The sequence below is a fragment of the Cyrtonyx montezumae genome, unplaced genomic scaffold, assembly GCF_038088225.1.
Source record: "Cyrtonyx montezumae isolate F1298 unplaced genomic scaffold, pur_monq_1.0 scaffold_2, whole genome shotgun sequence".
In the NCBI taxonomy this organism is placed as follows: domain Eukaryota; kingdom Metazoa; phylum Chordata; class Aves; order Galliformes; family Odontophoridae; genus Cyrtonyx; species Cyrtonyx montezumae.
In genome coordinates, this window is record NW_027071936.1 from 39,384,395 (window position 1) to 39,411,541 (window position 27,147).

The 27,147-nt window shown below is 41.2% G+C and overlaps 1 protein-coding gene and 1 long non-coding RNA gene across 3 annotated transcripts; both read right to left on the reverse strand.

Annotated features, from left to right (window-relative positions):
• Positions 1-1,694: 1,694 nt before the first annotated feature.
• Positions 1,695-22,574, reverse strand: UBE2D3 (ubiquitin conjugating enzyme E2 D3). 2 transcript variants are annotated; one of them, XM_065736926.1, is made up of 8 exons: positions 22,313-22,574; positions 8,813-8,876; positions 8,696-8,727; positions 6,489-6,566; positions 5,609-5,714; positions 4,186-4,279; positions 3,620-3,669; positions 1,695-2,566 (listed from the first exon to the last, which is right to left on the reverse strand). In XM_065736926.1, exons 1-7 carry the CDS (start codon positions 22,334-22,336, stop codon positions 3,621-3,623), a joined length of 447 nt encoding a protein of 148 aa, XP_065592998.1. In that variant the 5' UTR covers positions 22,337-22,574; the 3' UTR covers positions 1,695-2,566; position 3,620. The 2 variants fall into 2 exon arrangements, with proteins under 2 accessions (XP_065592998.1, XP_065592997.1); XM_065736925.1 differs by lacking the exon at positions 3,620-3,669 and having other exon boundaries at positions 22,313-22,521.
• Positions 19,654-22,026, reverse strand: LOC136048968 (uncharacterized). Its single transcript, XR_010622246.1, has 2 exons — positions 21,329-22,026; positions 19,654-20,710 (listed from the first exon to the last, which is right to left on the reverse strand). It is a non-coding gene; the product is annotated as an uncharacterized LOC136048968 (long non-coding RNA).
• Positions 22,575-27,147: the final 4,573 nt, after the last annotated feature.

Consider the following 27,147-nt stretch of genomic DNA (forward strand, 5'->3'; position numbering starts at 1 on the left):
CAACACCCTCTGCATTCAAGACTGAGCCCCAGTACAACTTCAGGGGAAGCCTGCACATTACCCACGATTGCTCTGAGCTCAGAACACTTGCTACTGCCCATCTCATAAACATAAGAGCACGATCTCTGACACACATACATACCACCTACACCTCACCAATTATTCTTTCATCAAAATACATACATTTCACTTACTGAAAATAATTGCAAGTACCTACCATCAGGAAGTACATGAGAAATACACAGCAGTCCAGGCAAAATTTCCATCGTTCACGCAATATTTCACTATCTTCTTTCCTGACCTCCCTCATTCACAACTCACTGAGTTCTGCCTTACATCTCACATCTTTCTAGTTGATCACAATGCTGGTTTGAGTGGCTACGGCTCCAAGACAAAGTAATAAGCATTATATTAACACAATTACCACAAAGGTAAGAGCAAGATATTTGCTAGATTACAGATACACTCTTTTACCTTGATTGCTATGCCACTGGCAGCTGCATTTCAAGTATATTCAATTCCAGAAAACTGGCACAAGTAAAGACCTTTGGTTAGTGAGGCAGAAATACTACATGAACTGCAGCTTCACAAACAAACCTGTAAACATGTCATTTCAGTGAGGCATGCACTGTTAAAGACAGCCTGGCTTTCTTAATTTCAAGCCAACTTAAAAAAAATCACTTTAATATATTAATACTGGAACAAACCATGTCCAACTACATATTCAATTTTTTTTCTTTTTTTCTTTTTTTATAAAAATTAAGGTTTAACATTTATTTTACATCTAGCTTTCCACATCCATGTGGGGACAAGGAATCAGAATGTACATAACTACAAGCTGTGCAACAGTGGTGCAGATGCAAATTCACAGATGCACAATAAACTGATAGTACAAGACTATACAAGACTAGAGAAAATGAAGCTATGGATGTTAAGAATGGAGACAAAAAAAAAATCAAACAAGGAAAAATATGAAGGAAGAGGACAGGAAACAGGAAAGCCGGATGCTTAATAATGCCCTTGTTGCTGCAGAGATTAACTAATGGCACAAGACAATGCTTCTTGTAGAACAAAAATCCAATAGCAATGAGTCTTTATTCACGTTTAGTCACCTGACATGAGGAAAGTGTCTGTTGCATTAAAATAGTCATTAATGTAAATGGCAGCATGGTTGAACAAGTCCTTTTCAATGGTAACGAACATCCCACATAGTAAATTCACTTCAACACAGCCTCATGACAATTCCCACATCAAAACAGTACTTTATTTTATGTTTTTGCCTCATGATTACTCCCATATTAAGATCTTTCAGCTGTCAAGCGTACAAGATGAAGAAAATGGTTCTCAGTCAGCAAACACAGGTGCATCAGGAAACATCTCCGCAATACACCACTTCAGATCTGCTGGGTCCCAAGTCCATCCTTGAACGCTGGGCTCCCAGCACCACGTGTAGCACACTACTAAGGCTACACTACTATGTTAGCTTATTAATTCTGCATACGTCAGGCCGAACAATGTGTCAACCTGCAAGAGACTGAGCATTATAACTGAAAATGGCAAAAGATTCACTCGATTGAACTTCACATCATTATTTGATGTTAAACAATGAGGCAAATCCCAACAGTATATACAAAAACCAGCTTTGCTTTTACAAAAGATTTTGTTTCCCATATTGATTAATCCAGGCAGCTAACTCATTGGTTTATGCAACTTTATTGAAGAAAATAAATCAATTACTAGTAGAGCTATTAGTTGATCACTCATCCATTTACAACTTGCATCATTTATTCAGTGCTATATTAAACAGTGTTTTGGAAGACAGATTAACTAATAGCTCCAAGCCTCCTAACAAAATTTAAATGAATTACAAAAATGTTCTTAGACCCTATTTTGGAATACAAGGGATGTTTGACTTCCAATTTCCATTCTCTGTAAAACAAGAACTGGTCATTCCTTTATTGACATGCATAAGATACATCACATTTTCTGTTCTGCTGATGCTATAGATTCAGTACCAATTCTCCAGACACATCAGTTATGAGCAAATGTATATAATAAAACCTCAGTTCTCTAACACTAGGTTTGTAACAAGATGGATGTTGCTACAGCAATGTTACTTCTTTGATGGGAGAAAACTGAACATCCATCTCCTCTCACCCCTTTCAGGTGGTATCTTCAGTATCTGTTAGAGCAATGAGGAATGTATTTTTTTAATCTCATAACCAAGTTAGAATGAAGACATTGGCCACAAAATACACATGCTCCATTAAAAAAAAATTCTGAATCTTGGGCAATTGTTCTTGTGTAACTACTTTACAGACTCTAAAAGCAGTTATTGTCCAAAGCTGGAAGAACTAAAGTCTTCTCAGATGAGCATGTGCATGAATGGAAGGAGGTAAACAAAAAAATAAAAAAGATGAGGTCTGATAGGGGAGCAGCCGGATAAGAAAATCAAAAAAGGAACAGTAATTTAAAGTTTATTCCAGCTATAATGCAGGTTATTCTGACTTTAAGGTAGCATCACATGGCATACTTCTGAGTCCATTCCCGAGATATTCTGTTGTACCTGTGAAGAACAAGAACTGAGTTACTGCCAGCAAGAAAATAACAATTTCCTAAACTGGGAATTATTAAGTATTACTTTAATCCCATCTCCTGATTCTCTTCATATCAAGAAAAGTCCATTTTTAATAATGAAGTGAAAAAACTCAATCCCTCCCTAGACAAACCAGGATTTTCTTAAATATATATGAAACTGATCAAACTCAAGTCAAGCATGTTTGCTAGAGATCTGCTGTGAGTAACTACTCAAGTAGAAGGTGCGAATAACTACTCCAGTGGAAGGAATATAGACCACTTGGATAGGAGGGGCAAGGGGAGTGTTTTGTTTGAATATTGTTTTTAGATAAAGATTACAGGGGTTCACATGCCATAAGTAAAGATTACTTGGTTAATAGTATCAATGCATATACAATTTTAAAGTTTTTATTTAACTGTAAAATAACAGTAAGTTTTCTTTGTACTTCGTACTTCCTTTTCATATTAATATACTGCTGAGAAAATTTTTACAAAGAATACTATTATCTTTTTAAGTATTTTACCTCCTCAGGAATTGAGCTGACAATTAGTTTATACTTAACTCCATGCTTGTCAGTAAGAAGTTAATTTTCAACTATTCAAGCAGAACATAATCCCCACATGTTTTCCTAGTCTGCAGTATAAGGACAGACACCAGTGAATAATAGAAGTTGAAATCTGGATTGTCCAAATTCTTGCATACCTATGCATGAGGTCTGATTACACTGCACTGCTTCCAGGGCATCACTTTTTACGAAATTCTGGCAAAATGTGGGTAAATACTTGACAGAACAAGTTGACAAGCTGGCTCAAACTTGCTAATTTTTTATTTTTTTTTTGCCATGCAAGAGCAGTATCTGTGAGAAATAGTGACTGGCCAATACATTTCACACTAACCACAGATCAAGCTGTTAAATATTCAAGTTCAGTAACTGGTCCATCCATTATCTGTTAGTTAATCCAGTGCCTTAAAGCATGCAGCACTCAAGTGCTGACAAGTTTCCATTTTGTTAAACGCACCCTAATGTGCAGATATTCTTACCCTACAGCATAGCGTATTTCTCTGTCCACTCTCTTGCTAACCTATTGTACCTAATTGGACAAGTATATACAGCATTAATATATTTACATAAAACAAACGAAGGCTATTTTATGTCATTCTATCTGTGAAAAAAGTTTAAAACGTGTTAAGGAATAAAAAGCAATTGTTTCAATACAGATGGGAAAAAGTTATGAAGCTTTTTTTCCCACGGGGAAATTTTCAAATTAAAGACCAAGTTGTACTAAAAAGAGCACCAAAACAAAGCAGTCTTCTCCTCCATCTGAATACGTAACCCATTTAAGCGTAGTAAGCCAATAAATGGGCAACATATACTTTCAAATATCACCATACTTGTGGGGAAAAAGGTAGCTTCCTTCTCCCTTAATTTCAAAGATACTAAGCCCCACTGTTTAAATTACTTACTAATAAAAAACAGATACTGCTTTGACACACTGTTCACTCAATTTCAGATTCCCACTAAAAGGCTCACTCAGTACAACTACTGTTTGAAAAAGCACTCTTCACCAAGTTTCTTAGAATACTGCTCTTATGCAATCTGTACTTACTTGTCTCTGTCTGTTTTATAGATACGTGCAATCTCTGGCACTAGAGGGTCATCTGGATTTGGATCACATAACAGTGAACAAATGGATAAGAGAACTGTAAAAAAATAAATGTCAATCACAAAACAGGAGCAATTATCTTCAAGCACAGTTCTTTGCATCAGCACAATGTCAAGACACTAGAGAACCCAAAATAACTTTTCCCCTGACATATGGCCAAAATAAATTTCTAGCCCACTCTAAATAAATACACGCAAGATATGATAACTTAAATGTTTGTAAGAAATTTGTGTTGCTTTTTTTTTTTAACCAATTCTCATAGCTTTCAGCACACGTAAGAACACCACTGTTGTTTATCCCCTGTACTGTGATGAAAGGCAACAGTCAATTTAAAGCATGTTATTCTGTATTCTGATGACAAAAATATTCCACGTTTCAATTACCAAAGCTAGGCCTTATTCATTTACTTCTTATCAGGTTGATTTTTTCCTCTGTACTAAGATAGTATACCCTGTTTTGCATCGATAAAGCTACAACAAATGTTGTAAATAAGAGTAACACTGATGTAGTCTGCATCCTCTACTCTCACAGCAATTTTGAAAGAAAAACAATAGTGACAACTAAGTAGAGCATCCACATCCAGATCACAAACCTACTCCTTGCACAGACAGGAATTACAAGTTCTATAAACAAATGAAATAATGAACAAACTTTGATGGTTCTTTTGAAGCTACAGTGATCAGTACCTTTGAGGCAAAAAAGAATCTGATCATCATGAAGACAACTGAGTATTCAATGTTATTTAGTATATTAAAGTGAAAAAACAACAAAGCCTCTACTCCAGCATAAAATCAATGTATTCTCAAGTATAACCACAGAGTTTAGTTCATGATGTTCATGCAAAGCCAGCACACAGCAGCTAGAAGCAGCATTTATGAAAAACCACTTTTGTTAACTGCAGAGATGTGACAACATAGTGCAGCATGCAATCCTAGACAGACTTGACCAAAAAATATGAAGATTTCATTACTAAAAATGAAAGGCCATCTTTAAATTGATATGCAAGTACGTATTTTTACATGGAGAGAGGGAAACACGCACTGTCTCCACTTCAGGTTGGAATACACCACCACAGTCCTTCAATCCAAATGCTAGTAGCTTACTCTGGGATGAAGCTAGTACACTCTGCTAAGAATATTGCAGCAAATAAGCAGCCAGATAAGGCCTTCCAACAGCCATTTAAAATAAGGTATTTGAAAAAACAGGCCTTCATTTATGAATAGCTTAAGATATCATTATTACATTGGCAAAAACACAGGATGGATTTAAAGGAAAACTCAAGAGATGAGCAGAAACCCGAGAGTGTTAAAGCAAAAAGCATAGAATTCAACACCAGATGGAAACATCTCTCCCTCACAAAAGTTACCTTTAGAAATAGTTAAAGCAGGAGACCACTGTGATCTTAGAATATCAAGACAAATGCTGCCATTACTGTTAATATTTGGATGATAGATTCTTGTTGTAAATGCAACCTGCAACAACAAAAAAAAGATACAAAGAGTTTGATTCGGTTTATGACAATATCACCTTCTGTTCTCAGTCAAACTGTTAGTCAACTCAATTTCCTGCAAAAGAAAAGAATTAAGCCATAAACCCCATCAGATTAATTGAAAGTACGCTGAAAATCCAACTAATTCAGAGAGAGGGCAAGTGGTGGGCTGTGCTATAATCACAGGTGACTACATGATGATGAAGACGCTCAACCAAAGTGTTTGAACCACAGCAAAAGCATCATCTGTGAAGCTAAAGAATTCGACGTGTTATGGTTACTTCAGCATGCATCGTCATACTGTAAGAAAATTGGGAGACACGCTGTTCTTTAGTTTTAACAGCTATTATTTCATAACTACTGCCAAGTTCTATGAGATACAATCATCACTGATTTCAAGTGCTTACCAAGAGTCATGTCTTTATAGAATAACCCACACAGCTATACTGTAAGACTTTACAGCCCCCTTAGCAAGAGTTCTGTTGTAACACAAAGCTAGTAAGCTCTCCTATCAAGAAAAACAAAAATAAAACCAAACACTAATCCAAGACATTCAGAATTCATGAATTTGCTCCTAAAAACGTATGTAAACATAACAATTTCTGTTATAGAGGAGGGCCTGGGCATTTAAGATACTGTAAGAATGCACAAAAAAATCAAGTCCTTGACAACATTAGAACACAGATATTGGCATTTTCTATCCCCTAGCTGGTTCCTTAAAGACAGCTAACATCACAGATGAGAAAACAATACTTACCTTAGGTGGTTTGAAAGGGTAGTCTGTAGGAAAGTGAATTGTCAAGAAGAATACACCACCCTGATATGGACTGTCATTCTGCCAAAGTAAACAAACAATTCTTCTATTATCATCCTCAGGACAAATACCAAGACAACGTTGTTTTTAAATACACAAAGAAACTTGTTTAAATGGCTGAACTGTCTATGACACCAGTGTAACAGGCATACTTAAAATTCAATTACTACTTCCTTTGGTATGTGATACTGAACAGACATCTCTTCTTCCAGATGGACCTCTCTGAGCTGACACTTCAGAGAAATCTCTGCCATTCCACTCGGAACAACTTGGCAAAAGCACCTCAATCTCCCTGAGATGGCCCAGCTGAATGGTAACACAGTGGAAGTACTGTGTAACAAGTTCAAAAACTAATAGTGTTTGGAATGCATTTGTTAAAACCACCCAATTTTACAACAGCCAACGGCCTCCCGTAAGTTCCACCTTTAACTTCGGTGTCCCTTAGCACTCCAAAAATCTAACAATATATAGCTAACTCCATGTTCCTCAGAGTGTGTGTGCGTGGAGGGGGATGGTAAAAAAAAAAACAAAACCTCATTAAGATTAAAGTGAACTTTCTCTTTTCTGTGAAAGAAGTTCAGCATTATCAGGTATAGGAGAGTACCACACATTACTCCTGCAACAAGGCAACAATCGCAGAGATAATTTAGGCCTTAACTATTAAGGCTTCCATTTTTTTGAAAAAGCTGATAGGAAGCAGAAAATAAATGGATCAACTAAATACTGATTGTGCAAGTTACTAGTTACAAGAAGAAAGATATTGCGAGAAGTTTTTCATTCAAACTACAATTAAATCTCCACAGCAAAGATAACAATTTTGCTGTTTAAAGCTACAACACAACTCCAGGCTCACAGCTATCAAAAACGACATGGGACACGGAGTACGCTTCTGAATTACTCATTAACTGAATCTTTAATATTCACTGTAACAACATTCACACCAATGAAAGATAACATTATGCCTTTCTTAGCTAAATAGCAGCAAACGAAATTCTGCAACACGCAGGTCATATCTTACACAATATCCCACTGAAATTCTCCCAATAGACGTAACCTCTTGTATGTGGTCAAGTATACAAGCTGATACAAGCACTCTTGCATCTTACTAAGAAAATCACAGCTTATGTAATATCCTATAGCAAAGCAGGAGTGCCAGATGATTGGTACTACCCTTGTCTTTTATTAAAGGCGCTAAGCGGCACTTGAGCTACTAACACCACACTGTCAGGACAATTTTGAAGCAGGAATACAGATCTTTTTGATTGACGCCACAGAAAGCACACAGGGAAAGAAAGGAGCTGTACATTGTTAAACCAGAAGCTAAAAATAATAATGTCATTTTAAAAATCAACTGATCTTCAATACCTTATGACCATGCAGACACCAGGCACATGAAAACAAACTCAGTACAGTGCAGAACATCTGTTGCATTTCAAATTATTTTATCTTTTTAAGGCACCTAGTTACAATCAATGAGGACCAGAGATTTGGAATGGGAAGCCATTTTTCCAGTGAAGTCAACCTCTGATAAGCAAACTTTCAGTGATGATCTACTTAAAACATGCTTGCAGCTACACAGAGAAGTAGGGCAATTCAGCATCATTGATGCTTAATTCCTACTTTGACCCTCACCAGAAGCATAACTTTGGGGCTCTGGTCCTACTGGCATCTGATATTGGTCTCAAGTTATAAAAAGTTTTCTAAATATAGATAATTAGCCCTGAGAACTGCAGATGTCAAGTGCTTGCATGTTATGCTTTTAGCAAGGACAAGTATTTGCCTTCTTCAACAAGAAATACAAATACTCAGGTTTCAGTTGTGTACTGTACATTTAAAGAACAGGATTCTCCTCAGTCATAATTTGAAGTGCAGGAACAGTTAAACGTAAACATTTTCTCGAAATAAGGTGATAACAGTTCACATGATAGAAATTATTTCAGCCCAAACATGAGTCCTGATATAAGTAACCCAGCAACTAAATTGCGTTCAGATTAATTTATTTTCTCTTTCATTTTCTGTTACTGTAAGGAATACCTCTACAGCTACTGCCTGATAATGGGAGTTAAAAAAAACAACATAAAAAAAACACAGGTTCTTCCTGAATAGGAGCTACTAATTTAATATTACATCACAAGAATTAGAATACTTACAGGTCCCATAATTGTGGCTTGCCAATGAAACACTACAAAAGAAAAACTCCGCATTATTATCTAGGCATGGTATGCTTCATGTTAGTAGAGCAAAACACAGAGCCTAGGATTACTTACTGTCATCTCCAACGGGACCTGCTGAACACTGCGCTGGAGGATCACGAGCTAAGTCACTAAGTTCCTTTGGAAGAAACAGAAAAACAAAGATCTGTTCAGAGAAGGTACACTAATGAATTCAACAGTCATTTTCAATTCAAGTCCATCAAAAACCTCTCAAAGTTTTTCCATGTACGAATACAGAAGAACTTACAGTAACAATTATTAAAGTCAACAGATGAGTATCAGAAACATCTTTGTAGAAGACAAATGGCTAAACTGAATGTGAAGGTCAACAATCAACATAAGTACACTTTTCCAACTAAGTATTACTACTTTTTATTCCTCTTAATACACCCTTGCTGGAAAAGGGACAAAGAGAACAGGTCACAGAACCTGAAGTGGGCTAAGTCTAACCAGTTTCTGATCGTGACTTTCAAGGATTAAGTTTTAGCCAAAGAAGCCTTAAACTGGAAATGAGAAAGCTATGGTTAGTTTTTACGACACAAGAACCACTATGTGTATAACATTCGATACTAACATTCAGAACAAGAAACTCAGTTGCTTTTTCCCCCACTGCTCCAGCAGGAATACATTTCTCATAAGATAAAGCAAGAAAACTAAAGTCGTTGACAAATACGGGAACCAGGCAAAGTACCTTTACTTTTTATTTTAAACTTTACAGTTATGACAACTGTGCTTTTAAAATTCTGAATAATTAAGATACAGAAACCAGTTCCCTCTCTCCCCTGTGTCACAGGGAACAAAAACAGAAACTTAGAATGATTTCTTGTCTAGTATCAACACTGCAGTCACAAATCTCAGAAACTCTGGATTCTTTTAATGTTACTTGACTGGACAGTGCATTTTCTAACACAATGTTGGCTTTCAGTTTAAGAACACAGCAGATACCTTCCCTCTTTCTTGCTGTTTTTTCAACCTAAAAATGACTTCAGGAACTTGTCTAAATCTGCACTTGTCAAGGTATTCTAAGTCACAGGAACGGGGAAAACCTTCAGTCCTTCTCCCAGATATTAGCAGTCGCACCCAAGTTATTTACTGCAGGTTCACACAAGCCATTCAAATGATAACTTTTCATTACATTCTCAGACTTTCAAGAAACCTAGGCATACCTATTATGTCAGAAACATGCACATTTGGACCAGACAGCAACCAGCTCTGCCTGGGAAAAGCCTGATGCCTATCTTATAGATTTGACAAATTCAACATTTGATGAAAATTTAGTAAGCCTAAGTCAACACAAAATGAGAGGAAAAATACATTCCTACATAGGAAGAAAGGAAAACACTACTTCAACGTGCAGAAGCCCATAGGTTCTAAAAATACCTGAGACCATCACTTCCCCTCCCTATACATGCCGATTTTCATCACCTCTCCAATTAACAAGATTTGAATTTTGCATTGGAATAAGATTGTACAGAAAAATTGAACTGTATCAGCTTTCCTAAGCAATGGCACAGTGAAATGAGCGTTCTCATCCACTTCACTGCTGCTGTCACTTGCAAGAGTGAACAACAGCTCTCTGCAGAGCACAGTGAACCCCTTTACAAGGCACTCCTCTATCACATGACACTCTTCTGTTATTGCTGAGGGGTCCCTGGAACATTCTTATTTCTGCTATGAAATCTCTCTGGTCCATGTGTTGCCCCATGGATTCGCTAAGTTAGATTTAAATCACCAGTGTAAAGACAAAGTAAAACCTTTCAAACTGAAAGCTTTGGAGGTGGTGATGGCGTTGTTTTGTTTTGTTTTTGTTTTAAGTTTTCAGGTTTCCCCTCAACATACACTTAGCAAATAAAGGAAGTCCTGTTAAGCAGGCTGACTTCTCATGTAAATGCCTTTCCAATTACAAGAATCATCAGCTGATTGTTTATGATATCTGGGGAAAAAATCCCCCTGGCTGTTTCATCCCTTAAAATAAACTGTAGTGGTGGAAGACACAGAAAGACTATTCCCATATTTTAATGTACTTACATTGTTATTACTACATTATTTGATTTAACCTGGGAAGACCACCTTACTTCTGGAAAACTGTTATGGAGACTAAGAACTATAAAATAGCTCTTCACAAAGTTTATAGAAAGTATGAAAATGAGCAGCATGAAGGCAAGAAGAGCAAGAAAAGACCAGCCTACAAGTGGAAAGTCAGAGGCACGTACAGTACCCTAGAGAGATCTTCATCCTACCACCTCCAGAGAAACAAGGAAACACTATTTGGGTCAAAAAGCAGTTGACAACTACATTTTAACACAGTAGAGAAATTTGAGTGTTATCAATAATTCCAGTAGGAAAAGCAAGTAGGACTGCAACTGTTAGAAAAGCATTTAAGAAGTGTCAAAGTGAAAATTTTGTGTAAAAAAAAAAAAAGACTTCAGTAATTTAAAGAATAATTTACCAACTGAAACATGTGAGTTTTCATGCTCCAGTAATTCAAGACTCAAAATACAGGTCCATAGAGAGTTAGCCCTTTTAACTATGGAAACGAGTCAGGGGAGCAGGCAAGCAGTGATTTTCGTAAACTAAAAGTCTCAAGTTTTGTCTGGCCTAAAACACTGAAGTACAAAAAACCCTAATTGTGCTAAACAAAGCAATTCAGAGTAGAGATAAGGCTAGGAACATGATACACTACTCAGTATTTCCACCACAGAACAAGTGATTTACTGACTGAAGTCAGAAATACAAGAGAGGTAGCATTCATTCTTGTATTCTCTTCATGAACCCTTAGGTACCACAGTCATAAGAACAGAATTGGGAAGGAAGCTGTTTGTTTTGGCAGTGTAAGTGCTGGGGAAGAACTGAGGCAGACACAAGCAACAGCAGCCAGTTCTTCGGGCTCCCAGTAACATCAGGCCAATTATTTACCTTGTCAGTAGCATGTGACACTCACAGCTACACAAAAGGAGGGAGGGCTTTTTCTAAAAATGAAGCAATAAGTTCTCTCCGTAACTTCCAGAGGTGCCTGTTTCTGAAAGCTACAGTTCTGCTGAATGCTAGGGACAAACCGGAAGAAAAAAAAAATCTGGGCAGGCACAGACACAGCTGTGACATGAGTGCATTCGTTCAGGAAAGGGAGGAGCCTCCTCTCTGGCAACCCAGCAGCAGACCCAACACTGACCTTCCTCTTTAGCTCAGCCATGGAGGCCAACCATTCCACAACAGGCAAAAGTTTCATCTGACAGTGTTTCTGAAAGCAGAACTAGGGCTGGTAATTGCCAGGGGGCTGATAAAAGCTCCAATTGTTTCCCAGCTCTCATCCACTTCTCACTAAGAAGGTACAACCACATCAAGTTTCACCCAACAAAGCGGTGCTTAACACTTAAGAAAATAAGACTAAAAATGTTCCCCAGCGCAGCTCTAAGGATAAGGGCTTTATGATGTTCATATTCCTTCTGCTGTACTGCTTATCTACAGCTTCACAGCTTTTTGCTTATACTCAGTTTAAGCAGAGTTTCCCTTTGTTAAGGTATACACCAAGTTACATCTCTAACTATTTTAAAAATACCCAAAGCAGAACACATTTTCCCAGAGCCAGCTGCTCTATTTTTCATTTTCCAGGTGGCCTAGGAAAAAACAGGTATTTCCCCAAGAAGCCAATTCCCAAGACTTCACATGGAAACATTTGCACAGAGGCTGGTTCAGGGGTGCACTGCACACCCACTTGGAAAGGATGAGTCTTGAATTACAGCCATGACTAGTAGTCTCTGCCTCTGCCACAGGTTTCCGGTGTAGCTCCAGCATATCACCACTGCTGCCCCAGTTTCCAAATATAAGTTGTGATAGCTCCTGCTCCTCCCCAGGGAAGATTAGTCACACAGCATTTTGCAGGTTTAAGCACTATTTAAGGAGCAAGCACCCATGCCAGAGGACAGTGATAGCATGTACAGGATGACATACAGGTACAGTTTTCACCACTTTTGGAAAACGTACAGAAAAGTGGAAGCACAACACCAACAGACAGACAGGCTTCCACACTACATGCCATGGTTTACTGACAGTTTCACATTAAGGATGTAGTAAATGTACTTTTACTGGAAAATTCTCACATATCCCTCTCTCTATATATAAAGTTCAGTAAAATTAGCCAAAAAATAACACCAAAACATTAACTAGCTGCTTCTTTTGCATAAAAATGATTGTAACTAACATAGAAAATATGGCATACGCTTCTACTGGCGATCTAAATTACCAGCATGCGACTGCAAATGCAGGTCTGTGATCCCAGATGATATTATAAACAACAGCAATGCCACTTTTCAAAAACAAATTGACAGAAAAGCTCTTAAGAAGCCTCACACAACTCCTCTCCACTAGTAGCTTGAAAAACATCACAGAAGTCATTTACATGGTGAAGAAAATTCAAAGAATGTTTCAAGAATGACCAAGGATGCCTCACCCAAGAGCTCAAGAGAGACCATGAAGGTAAATACTTAAGACAACAAGCTGCACGTCTCACAAGTGTTCAAGCCTCAGCAAATCCAGTAGCAAATGACAGCTTGCTGCATAAGCAAGCTTGCCTTCCTACATGCACCCAAGCTGAGAAGAAGCAGTGCTAGCCCCTTTGCTTCCCACTTCTCAGAACTCATGCTCCATGTGGCTCCACACTGCTTCATATTTCTAGTGTAAGCTGGAAACAGCCAGAGCTTTATTTTTAATAAGCGTAGCAACTGACTTAAATAGAGCGGCAAAACATCACTCATCTTCAGACGCATAAACGCACAGTTAAATTTAAAACTGGTTTGTAACAATTACTTGTTGAAATAATAAACTAACAGCTTCCTGGTCTTGTCAAGAAAGAACAGTGATGATTTGCTTTAAGTTTTCAAATGCTAACTTGTATTGTGTTAGAAAGAGAGAAAGATAACATTCAGTTAAATGAGAAGTTTAAAAAAACAAACACCAACAACAAGCAAACAAATACATCACTTAAGCCAAACAAAAAGCAGCATTTATTAATCAAAGTGTTTGTCTAATACAGTCTGTGTCATAAACAGTTCAAACATTAAGCACGCAAAAATTCATCACTCTATTAGTCTTTAGTCATTAGCTCACTGCTGAAAACAGCTTAAAAAAGAAAGGATTGGAAGCAGCTATAAAGAGAGGGGAAGAACATTTAAGCCTGTTTGAAGATTAAGAAGTGTCAGCCAGCAAAGAGCTACTGCTTTATCCCACACACCTGCATTCACAACATTCGTTTCAGCATGAAAATTAATTATCCCTGTAAGCAGAAAACAACAGTATGAAAAATGTGGATTTTTAGGCTGAATAGGATCACACTGGTACAACAAACATCACAAGTGTAACCAGCAGAAAATTATCAGTTTTAAACAAGCTGCCCTTTTGGCTAGCACTTAAAACGAGGCATTAAAAAAATACATCTAATGATAGCGCATAATAAAGATACAGGCTGATTTTTACAGAAAACAGCAAGGGCCAATGAGGAAAATACTCAAAAAGTATCATCGTTTTGCCTGAAAAGTATAGCATATTTGTCCTTTCTATAGTCTTTAGTCTTAAAGCTTTTAGCTTACCCACTGCATGTTGCTCGTACAAAGTCTAGTAACAATATCATATTGATGTATTAGAAAATAGATGCTGAAATAGCCAATTTTTAAACCCAGAACTCAAAGAAGAAAATGCCAGCCTGCTGGGCGAGCCTAATAAAGTCACTTTGTGTGCTCAGACTGTGATACCAACTACTCCGATGACTATAAGCTACCTTTTTCAAGAACCTACCTTCTACTATCTGAGACACTGGTGAATGAGGCTATTGTCTACAGCTCTTCTCACCTGCTCTCAAGTTTGGAAGGTGCACAATGCAGGTAATGGTTTCCAGCAAATTTCACTGTTACGGCAGCTGAAGTGGCACTATTCGGCTACAAACTTTCCCAGAGTTCACCTCTGCAAACTGGCAGATCTGACAGGAAAAAAAGGTCACCCACTCCACTAAAGGTATTCAGAACAACCCTCAAAAAAGGTGGCAGCAACTCACCTACAGTTGTGCTTTGGACTCATAAGTATGGCTTTTTTTTTTACTCCTAAGTAACCAAAATACACAGAACTGTCTTACCAAAGATGAAGAAAATCTGACTTCACATACATCAATTCTGATACGTAACAGCTACTATTCCTTGAAAATACCAGTGCTACTAAAACACACTCTCAGCGTAAGACACAGTGTGCACTGACTAAAATACTCTGAAGGATAACTGCAAAATACCTGTTAACTACCTCTTCATTCAGTGATAAGTGCATGTTTTACCTGTGCCTTCCCCAAGCTCTCTCTTACCAGACCCCTGAAAATTGTCATGCTTTTATTTACAAATGTCTCCCCGGAGACATTCTGTTCTGTGACCCAGGACTACAGGTCAGCACTCCCAGACAGAGGTCAGAAGTGAAAGTCAGCCACAAGGGGAGAAGTGAGCTATGCCCAGCTAGAGGACAACTGGGGAAGGAAGAGGCTTATTAAATTCAGCAGATAAACTCAAAATGATGCATTTGGAAAAGACTTACATACAAAGTGTGGCACTCTGGTCCAATCACCACCACTCAGGAATGAGATTTTGGCAAGGCAACAGACAGTTTCACACCAACGCTAACTGGACGCTGGGCTCTGAGGTGAGGGCCTCCCGCCATCTTGTTGCCCAGCACTCAAGGCCTCCACCAGAAGCAGCAGGTATCGGGGATGCACGTAGCAGCGGCCTGCCAGAGTTTGCCAGGCTTCATCAAATAACAACCTTGGGAACGGCCATGCTTAGGACAGGCTTTTTACAGAAATTACGAGTGGCCTTAATTGTGTGCTTAACTTCTATGTCTCCACTTCATTAAAGTTGCAAGAATTCTCCTTGTTCTCATGGAAATGCATGGAAAAGAGGACTGTGTGACAGAAAGTCAGCAGATTAATATTGTGATGAACAATGCCACATCTGTAATGATGTGGCGTGTGGTTAATTGGTTGTTTAGATGTAGTCTCAAACATCATTCTTAAATTTACATATTTAAATTAAATGAAAATCAACTTTCCTTTAACAAAGCTCTTTTGACTTTGACTGTTGCTTGTTTTGCATTAATTCCAAGATCCACACAGAAGCTAATGATAAATACATACCACAACGGGGGTATTTCATTAATGTGACAGTGCGTCATTGTGGAGGTAATTCTTTCACTATCTTATTTACACCTGTACAACTCTGCTACCATCTTACGCTGCTGTGCACAACCACAGTGGGTCTCAGTTCAGAACAGTGAGCAGCAGAGAGGCAGGACTAAGGTCTGCCAATATAGTTAGGTACATCTGCTCATACTGAGTCAGCAACATAAATGCATTCCCAGGTAGTTTCTAAAGTGAACTTCAGAGGCTCTGACACTTATCACAGCTATCTAAAGAAGAGTGACGTCCAGAAGGGTCTTTAGAAGAGAGAGACAAGCCAACAGTGCTTATAAGTTTACTTATGAAGAGATCACAGCCACCACTTTGAACTGTGGCAACAGAGTTGGGGCACCACTAATCTAGAAAATGGTGCACCACTCATCATTCAGGAGGTTCTCCTACGCTGTTCAATGAAAGCGCACAGTAACCCCAAGTCTAAGAGGAGAAACAAAGTTTGCAGTCATCTGATTTAGAGTACTGGCTGGCATTACTACCCAGAGAGGCAAGCAAAGGTTGGGAAGTGTTACCTTAGAGCAGACTATTTACCAGGAACCCAAAGCTGCTGCTGGCAAAGGATGAAGTGCTGAGCACCTGGCTAGCCAGCTGCAGGGCCCAGAGGAAGCTCCCTGTAAAACCAGCTGAGCACAGCACACAGCACAGCTTTCATGCCCCCTCCACCCAGCTGACCTACAGCACGCAGTACCCGCCCCCAGCCCTGCTTCAGCTCTGGTGTCCAGATGCTCGGGAAAGGATTAAACTTCTGTTTCATCACTCTTCCACTGGGTCAGAGCATTTGCAAAGCAGTCCGAAATCCTCCCTTTCTTAAAACTAGAACAAAAAATAACCAATTGTATTGGGAAAAATTGCAGGAGACCTTGAAGAAGTCCAATGTACAGTGCCTCTCAAAGGGGTGAGGGTCACAACAAAGGCTTCCTTTACACAAAGCTGTAAAACTGAAGCTTTCTATGGATGAGAAGACAATCAATAACGTTTAAAATAACAAAAAAAACCTCCTTCCCCGTCAGCTTTTGGTCTGAAATCCTGCAGCACTATGTGTGGCTCATTTTTCAGTAATAAACCTTGTCCTCAAGTGTCCCACAAAGGGTTGAGAAAGGCATGGATTCTGACTTAAACTTGTGAACATAATTTTAACTAACTTTTTGAATGGCTCGTGCAGTACAACCTACCACATCTCATGTAAAAAATTAGCACCCCACAAAAAAGCCACTAAAGATTTTTTAAAAGAAAAACAAAAAACACCTCAAACACTTCTCATTTAGAGCTTGAGGTATTAAATGCAGGCTATAAGATTTTCACAAAACTATTCAGCTTGTGCATTCAATATAGCTGAAGACACTCTGCTCTGCTTCTGTCAAGGTGGCTTTAACAGGAACTACATTTAAGAACGTGCTGCTGTCTGCAAACATATACACATTATCACAGCAGCTCTCACTTCTTACCCCAGCTAGTTTACTTTTCTCTGCATATTACACAGGCAGATGACTAGACCACCTCTGTCACGGGAGAAAATGCACACCCTTAACTCAGACACTTCAGTGTAAGCTACACTACTTTAGCTCAAACACCAACAAAAATCAGCCTATGCTGAGATAGGCCTAATAGTGGAGTACAGACCACATGCTCCCATCTGCCAGCTCTGACGCACAGGGGAGGGACCTACAGCAGAACACAAGGCAGACAGTTAAAGTATCGAAACCTGAATATCTGCAACACTAAGATTCATCCGAGATGGCGCATCAAGGCGCTAATCTGAACTGCACGCAGGCTCTGCCCCTTTTCACTCCCCCTTACCAGTTTGTCCTCCAGGGCATAGAACCTCTGTCCCCTTCCTTCCTCCTCAGCTCAGCTCAGCACAGCCCAGCCCAGCTAGCGCAGGGGCTGCTGCAAGGCTGATGAGGTGCTCAGGGGTTAACAGAGATGCCCTGGACAGGAGGCGATTCACTGCTGCACTTTCTGCAGCTGCTGCTACAGCTGTTTGCAGCCTATCCGTTCTTCTAACAGTGCAAAGAAGGGCACTGCCGCTACAGATCTGCTTATAGACTGCAGGCAGCTGGAGAGCTCATTTTGCAAAATTTTACAGCAACTCTCTTGCAGAAGAGATACTCGCGTAGGGAATAATATCAAAAGCACTGGCTTGCTTTCAAAAAACAAATCTTTAAAAGCTGGAATGATCATAAAGAAAATGCTGGCTAGACAACCTTTTACCCAGTGCATTATCCCACCCAAACCCTTCAACACAGCAGAGTCTGTAAGGTATGCAAGTACCTATCTAATGGAATATTGATCTCCGAAGTTCTGTGAATTACTTAAGCGAGATTACAGCCCCTTCCTCCGCCCATCCCAACGCACACACTTAAAGATCTGTTCTGACTGGGAACCCATTACACAAGCACAGTGCCCACTCAATGGGGAGAAATCTTTGCATTCCTGCAGCTTACATTTCCTGGTTAAGAGATCTTTAATTTTCCACTCTCATCAAGAATGACCAGTTCCTAAAGTAGGACCTCCACAGTAAGCTCTGGACTTGAACACGGGTAGCAAAACTACCCACTTAACAAGTATTATTTACATTTTAATAATATTCGTTTTGTAGTACAAATGTAATTTCGGACTACTCCGATAAGCTAAATCCTCAGCAGAATTTAACTGACCACAGCTTTCAGCTGATGCTAAACAATTTTATTCTGGTTTAAAACAACCAATCGAAGTTAAAGTCGTTCCACAATAGTTCTTCCCAAGCACTACACAGTAGAACCTCGTGATCTGAAAACTCCCAATTCAAGATGACCTTTCTAACCACAAAGTGGTGAAGCCACATGGTGTTATCTACTGGAGACAAAACTTGGCCTATTCAGGCATATGGAAAACAGTTACAGTGAAACAAGCATCAAAAGATAACGCAGTGCACTCAGTGCATTCATAGAACTTAAAGCACTTAGACTGATCTTGCACCAACTGTGCTTTGTTAGCTAGTTAACTTTAATTTTCTGAGCCCCAACTGTATAAATCCAGACTTATCTCTAGATATTCATTCAAAGTATAAGATAAATAAAATAGTTTTAGACTCAGTTTGCTGAACTCATTCAGAATTGTTAAATAACTTGAATCTACCTCCTACAATAAAGTAACGCAGGTATTGTTTAGAGAATAAAACTTCATTCCCAACAGCTAGCTTTTCTAGTAAAGCTCTTATATTTTTGACCCGTTAATAAGAAAATGGTTACAAAGAAGCATAGTAAGAAGGTTTTTAAACCTTTTATCTGAATCACCTTTACAAAAGCTGCACCTTTGGTTAAACTGATGGGAGATTTGTCATTCTGCCTTCATCTCTGCACACTGCATCACATCTCTTAAAAATTACTGTCTCCAGGGTTAGTAGCAGCATCTCTCACTCAGCACTTGGAGGAGGGTGGTGAGGGGAATAAAGCTGCAATTAAAATAGACATCTAGGAACAGTGCTGGAGGCTGTAACCTTGAGGAAAATCATTTTTCAGCCTCCAGTCTACCACTGCCTGTGGAAGCCCTCTATCTGTACTTAAGCACAGATAAATGGTTTCACCATCTTCAGTTTTCAGCTTCCAGGACACCAACTCCTTTTTAATTTTTTTCCAATAAATTATCCCCAACACAAAGATGATGGCTTGTACTGCATTCAACCAAATGGATGCAAAACAACCAACACAAGCTTTATCAAGGATTTCACAGGAAAGACATTTCATATATAAATCTCCATCTCCCAGTGTTTGCTCTACATTTAGGCCTCTTATACCACTTCACTCCAATGCGTGTTTATAGCACTGACAGAATAGATACGTATCAGTGACATCACCTTCACAAGTTTTACCTGTTTTATACATTCCCAGCTCCACACTCCAGCTTAACCTAAGTTTTTCTGCACCAGAGATGTAACACATCGGAGCTGGAAGTGTCAATGCTGCAGCAATCCTGGGATGCACGTTTTAGCAATCACCACTCAAGGCTTCCAAGAGCGTGCAGCACATGCGCCGTAAGCATTTATATACAAGCTTCATTCATTCCATTTGTTTCATTGCCATTATGCTTATTTGGGGGAAAAAAATATTCTCATGAAAGGAAGCCATTAAAATTAAGATATAGTTTCCCATTATTCCATAGCAAAAGCACTTCACTGGTATAATAAAGCAGCTGCTGCTCTTCTGTAAAACACACCATGTCAATAAGAGTTCTGCTAGTTGAATGCAGGCCACTCTCTGGGCAGATGGCGAAGACCTGAGGATGAGATCCAGCATAACGTCATCTTCCTGGGACTGGCTGCGTACCTGACGGTTCCTCCAGCTGGGAGAGCTCTAACAGCACATTCCAGAAGTAGGAACCCAACACAGCAACTCTTGGGTGCTCCCATGTCCGAGCCAAAAAGTAGTCTGTGAGTTACATGAGAAGGAGGGGATAGCTGTACCGTGAATGTGTAGCATGCTTCATGTCACATTCATGTGCTCCAACACAATCTGAGAGCCTGATTTATGAAGTGTAATAAAGGATTTTATTTTACTCGGAACACAAGTACATAATGATGAAATCAAAGAACCTAAAAGTACCTTCCTCAGTGCGTCTGGGACATCATTTGCTGCCGATGACGAGTTCTCGCCCTGACAGGTAATGCCACGAGTCAGACTCAATCAGCCATGTGTGATTACAATGTTCTGAGGTCCTGGTCTCTCTTTAGCCTGCTCTGACCTGGTGCCAACTGCCTACTACAAGGAAGCAGAGTTTCAAGGTCTGATCTGTGACCTTACAGGGGATCCCAGATCACCAGCAACAGAGTGCCATTCCCTGGCTTCACCGGGTGGTAACATTAAGACCTAAGTTCAAAACAACTTCATTACAAAACTATTTCTCCTATTTTTGGATCCCAGCCTCACACCCAGTAAATGTTTTTATCAGAAACCACGCTTTGAAAGACAGCAGCTTGCAAGCAATGCTTCCATTCCGCCACACATCACCATTTTGACGTTCCAGGTCGGGAAAAACAAAATTGAAACCATAAACCCCACGTGAATTTGGAAGCCTATCCCCTAGCACCCCTGTGATGAAATGGACTAAAAATAGCACCTTCAAAACAAACACCAAGCCCACACCAAAAACCATGCAGCGACCCTCCAACTCTACACCCCAGCGTTGGGGGAAGCAGGACCAACGCAGGCCCAGGAACTGCACGGAACAGGCCCGGAACACACAACCAGAGAAGACTTTCTCATTCGTAAGTCATGATGAAGTGTTTTAAGGTTTCGGTCAGCAGATTACAATACAGAGGGAGGCACACAGCCCCTCTACATAACCACCATCCCTTCGTTTTAACAAGAAATTCTTACCTGCGGCGCCCGAGCGCGTTTCATAAGCACGAGGTGATGACAAAGCACCCAGGGAGGGTCCTAGCTGTGCACAACTCTAGCAATATCACCGCTAACACGGGGAAACAACTTCAGACGGCAGATTCTATAGAAATCGTTTTGAAATCCTCGGGAGAGCACGGAAACTTGAAGGCATCCGTGAAACCCAAACTAACCGGGTGCCGATTTCAATGCTCGGGGGCCATCCTCCGCCCGTCGAACCGTACCCAAGCCCGTTCCCACCACGCAACACCCTGATCCCGCGCACGGCCGCGGGGGCACAGCCCGGCACAGAGGCGGCACACCCCTCGGCCCGGGCCCGGCCACAGCCGCTCTGCCATCTTGGCGACGACGACCGAGTCGACGCTCCCCGCTCCGTCGGCACCAAACCCCCCGCTCCGGCGAGGAGAGCCGTGCCCCGCCAGCCGCCCGCGAGCCCCGAGCCGGCGTCCTCCTTCCTCCATCGCTATCATCACCGTGGCATTTTTTCCGACTTAGCTGTGAAGCCGCTCCACCCGGCCCCGATTGTGCAACGGCGCTGCGCTTCCGCCGCCGGCAGGGCCGTGAGGAGCGGCCGGGCCGAGCTCGGACACGGAGAGCGCGGAGCGTGCGCGCCGTGTTCCCGCGGGCGGCGGGATCCCGGAAAGGGCCCGGAGCCGCCGAGCCGCCGCCATCTTACAATGCGGGAAAGGCGCCGCACGCCGCGGGGAGGACCGCTCCGCGGGGAGGGCCCGGAGCGCCCGGGGAGCCCCATCCGCCGCGGCCCGGGAGGGCGGCGGCTCGGCGGGGCCGCCTCAGGCCGACGGGGCGCGGCGGCCCGGGCCCGGCGGGGCGAGGGGAGCTCGGCCAGGCTGCTCGCGACGGGCGGTACGGCGCCTCCATGATGAAACAACATAACAAACGAAAAAACAAAACAAAACCCCCAAAAGAACGGCGAGAAGCGAGGGCGGGGCGTGGGCCGCTCACCTTGTTGATGCGTTTCAGCGCCATTGTGTGCGAATGCCGCCGCCGCCGGGGCCGTCTGTGCGCCGCGGTGACTCCGCGCTCCGCTCGCGCTGCGGGGGGGCCGGGAGGAGGGCGAGAGGAGGAGGAGGAGGAGGAGAAGGAAGGCGGGGAGGGGGAGGGGGCAGCCGCGCCGCTCCTTCCTGCGGAAGCCGCCGAGGGGGGCGCCCGAGCGGAGCGGAGCGGCGGCCGGCAGAACGCTGCCGACGGCGGGCGGTGCGCCTGGGGGAGCGCTCAGCCCGCCGCTGCTAGTCACCACCGGGAGGAGCAGCCGGACGGAGGGGGGGGACCGCAAGGCGACACCTGACAAAGGAAAGAGCAGAGCCCTACAGCGGCAACGCCACCAACAGCCAGGCCCGAACTCGGTGAGGGGGCGGAGCGCGTGCCTGACGACAGCCGCACCCCAGGGGCCGCGCACGGCGGGGGCGGGAAAGCGGCGTCGGGTGGCGCCGTGGCTCCGCCCCCACAGCGGACAGGGGGTGGTGAGTCTCGCGAGATGTGGGCGCGAGCCGCGCCAACGCAGAGGAAGGGGGGGGGGCGGGTTAGGCGCTCCCTGCCGAGCGGCGCGTCTGCGCTGCGGCCGCCACGCCCCGGTACTGACGGCGGGCTGCCGCCCTGCGCGGCGGAGTGTGCGCGCACAAAATGGCGCCGGCTGCGCCTACAGCGCTGCGCTGCGCTGCGCTGACGGGGCGGTATCCTTCCGCGTGAGGACGCTTCTTATCAGATTCATCATAGGACATTACTGCGAAACACCGCTGTTCCTTGCCCAGCATGGATTAGGGAGTGTTGGTGTGCTCTTCCAGAGCACCAATACAGCTGTACTTCTGTCACAGGCGTTGCCTCCGTCTCTTACATTGCTTACAAAGTTCCTTTTTGTTTATTCTTTCTCATCTCGGGAGCTGTACATATTTCACTATATTTCAGTTGTACGTTTCCAATTATTATTTGTGGCTAATTACCTCCAGTATGATTCCATATATTATAAAGACGTTTGCTTTGTGTTTGTCACTTTACTGTATAAAAAAGAAGTAAATAAATGTGCAGACATCCTATTGAGAGTGTGTACCTTTTCCCTGCTCATTTACGACGACGAATATTGTTAATTTGGTAAATCAAGTTGTGTTTGCGTGCATTTCAGCAGTAATGTGTTAAAATCCATTGGTGTTTTGTATTATTCTTTACAGCCATTGCTGTAGATCCTCAGAAATAGTTCTGTATGTACTGTTTCAGAATGCCTTTTATTGTGCTCAATATTGTTGATTTTTTTTAATGTATCTATATATCAACTAAAATATTTATCTTGAAATATAATTGAGAAAAAGAACAAAAAATAGTGATTATTTAGGAATGAAGAACAGTCCTGTGGCCATTTCTGCAAGTCACAGAACACAGTCCTGCTTGGAGAATATTGTACTTCTCACCTTCAACTCATTTTTCTCAAATTTCAAGGTAAAAATCAAGTAGTTTTCCCTCTGCTTTGGAAATAAATAAAAAAGTAGATTCTTTACTTAAGTAGGAATACTTATGTAAGTAAGGCCTTGTAACAATATATTTATGTGCCATATATATAATGAGCGTCTCACCTTTTACCAGAGATACCTCACATTAGTAATATAAAATGCAAGAGGCACAGATGATGGAATATGAATGGGTGTGGCAACACAGTGTGGGACTACCCAATTTAGGTTTGCTTCATTTTAATTTGATTTTTGAAGCTAATCCTCAGAAGTGGTTGAGTAGAGCCAAGTCTGCAATGCCTAATTCTTCTACACCAGTGAGGCTGAGTTAGATTTTCAGAGGTTTATTATGCAAAACTGGTCAGTAGATGTGGCACGGTAATAAACAGTTCACAGAAAATACCAACAACAAGCAAGCTGACTTGAATTTGATTGCTTTTTTAAACACAACATTGCAGGGTCCTGTGCAGCCATGTGGTCAACAGCCTCTGAAGGCAGTTTTGCCAGTTTGCTTCAGCTGCTTTGTGATGGTCCAGCAGTGCAAGCATGAATGGAGGTTGCCTTGATATTGCACCTCGCTCAGTACAGAGAGGACTCAAGGGAAAAGCGTTCCAGACTTAGTTTATAGCTTAGTGTATCTTGCTTGCACAGCAGTGTCAGATTTTCCGCTATTGTAAAATGACCAGTCATTTGTACAATTTCAGCAAACTGTCCTACCTGTTTTAGAAACAGGTGGAGCAACTGAGCACCCCAGCCACCAAGCAGCATTCCTCTTACAGCTCTTCATTATATGCAAGAGGAAAAGGGTCTTCCTTTTCAGGGAAAAAAAAAGAAAAAGTGTTTCAACAAAAGTAAGACACCCTTCTGATTAGTCCAAATGGTAGATCATTAGTAGTTCCTGTCTGGAGGAAGTGAAACACAACAGCTTCTGCTGCTGAAAAGCAAAACACTGAGAAGATGAAAAACAACAACAGCTCTTGCTGTTTGCATGTATTATCAGGCCTCAATTTTCTCTTCAGCATCTTGCTCAACTTGTTTTTCCCCTAATTATCATAAAATAAGCTTACAGACAAATCTCTTTTTAGTCTGAGCAAAACTCACCTTAGTGAGGTCCTGTCTGATTCAGTAGAGACCATGAGGAGTAAGATCACAGAGAAAAGTTGATAAGATAGTTTGATTGCTTATTTTTAATGCAACAAGTAAAAACGGTTGAGCTTGCCAACTCAAATGCCTGATAATGGAAGAAAAGCAGCTTTGGGATATCCGTGGGTTCCATCTGACTTGTGTCTTAAACAGCAATGACCAGCAGCCCTGGTCTTTATAGCTGAGGGATACTCCTCTTCACAAAAGATGAAAAGGTCACAGCTACTGCCTTTGTGTGCATGCTCAGCTCCCTGGCTACCTCTGTGCACATCACTTCTCTTTATGTTGGGAAGAAGACATAGCAAAACTATTTCACATCTGGAATCCAGCCCAAGGTCAATCCATTAAGCAGCAGTTACCTTCCTAAGGGATATAAAAGCTATTTTGTATCCCAGCTTGGCAACACTTCATCAGCCCTTCTTTCTCAACAACTTGACATGGGCACTGAAACAATTTCTGAACTATTCCACCTTCCTTTGTATAGTAGCGCTTTCTATCTCACTGCTAGGCTGTGAGGCAAAACATTATTTTAAGCTCTTGCTGCTATGTGCAAGGAGTTGTAGGTTTTAACAGTTAAGTCCACACAAAAGTCCCAGTGAAAAAGTCAAGCGCTTTGTTGAGTAACAGCGTGCTAAAGTTTCATGGCTTTCATCTTTTGGCCTTCAGGATTTTGCTTAAGACTTCATTGCTTAGTCCTTTCTTAGTCTTGTAGTGACAATGCAGCTTTTTTCATTTGAAGATTTTTCTGTTTCTTGAAATCCTTGGGAAAAATGAGAGCTATTTTACAGGAAGTAAGTTCCGACTACATCAAGTTCATTATTTTATTTGCAGAGACCTAAACACCGGTATGTCTGAAAATGGCTACAGGATGTTTATCACTACTCATACAGAGTATTCATTTTTTTCCCCAGCAAAACTAACATTTGATCTAAACGATCACAGGTACTTTTTTCAAGTCAGCAGCACTTTATGTCAACAAGAATATTTATTTTCTGTGCTGATTCAGCCCTATGGATATTAAGTGTGAAACCTCATAGATGAGTATATGTGTGGTGTAATTACAATGCCAGTTTTCGGAAAAAAAAAAAAAAGTATTCTTGCCACGTTTTTACTAACTACATTACCTTTCTTCTTTTGTATGAATTCTTCACATTCATGAATAAGCACACATTATATATGTATGGCAAAATAGCATCTTAAAGCCAGGGGTGTGGAGGGCAAAGAGGTTGGGAGCAGTTGCTAAAAGGAGCTTAATTAAGCAGGTGAAATACCTCTCTGGAGCAAATCAGAGTTTTATCATTTTCAGAAGGATGAGTTACATCAGTTCAAAAAGGTGTTTAATGGTGACCTACTTTATGCCTTTGGAGTGGGTTGTTCAGTTTCTGATCCCCTCAGGATGCATTCAGACTGAATGCTGAGGCTGTAGGAGTTAACACTTTTCCCAAAACTGACCACGCTTTTGCAGCACTACTTAATCTGTCCTATTGTGTTTACTGAAGGGTATATCAAAGGACTGTCTGTAGCACTTCCAAGATATGGCTATTTTTTATCACTCTGAGGTAACTGATCAATAGACAGATTCAAACCATCTTAACTCAGTTGCTCCTCTAATGCTTCTTCTAGGATGCAAACATACACAGCAAACCACAGTCTTTAAGGAGTGTTTATGTTTAACAAATGGTTTGAACAATTTACCTAATATGAGGTAGGCGTTCAGGTAAGATGTTGAGGATTTGTTTGTTTGATTTATTATTCAAACAGGCTAGGTAACATATTTAATGGCTCCTTAGTATAGGTAAGGCTGGTCAGACTTCACAACGTGCTGGGTCGGCTGATTAGAAGTAAAAGCTTCAATTCATCTGGCTTGCTACATTCTATGTTTAAATTTCATTGTTTGATTAGTATCAGGAAATTATTTAGCCTGTGCTAATCAGAATACTGCTTCATACTGAAGCATAAAAAGCCTTTCCTCTTAGCCAGGACAGGACACTTCCCCAGAGACCACCAGAAGTCCAGAGGCAGGGATCCTGTCTGAGCCTACCCACAAGAACTGCAGCAAACTGCCTGCCTTAGACATCCCCTGTTCTTTAGAGGCAGTCCTTCTGGTCAAAATTTTGTGTATTTCTAGCTAAACAGACATTAAACTTCAGACAAGGTAGCAGACTCTCATTATATTTTCAGTTAGAGACTTTTATTCTT

What these genes read in the sequence shown, in the direction of transcription:
- UBE2D3 (XM_065736926.1), bottom strand. Translation starts at nt 22,336, where the DNA reads ATGGCGCTGAAACGCATCAACAAG. An exon ending in CGCTGAAACGCATCAACAAG is followed by an intron (nt 8,877 to 22,312) that starts GTGAGCGGCCCA and finishes TTTCTTCCAAAG; the next exon opens with GAACTTAGTGACTTAGCTCG. An exon ending in ACCCTTTCAAACCACCTAAG is followed by an intron (nt 5,715 to 6,488) that starts GTAAGTATTGTT and finishes TTGTTGTTGCAG; the next exon opens with GTTGCATTTACAACAAGAAT.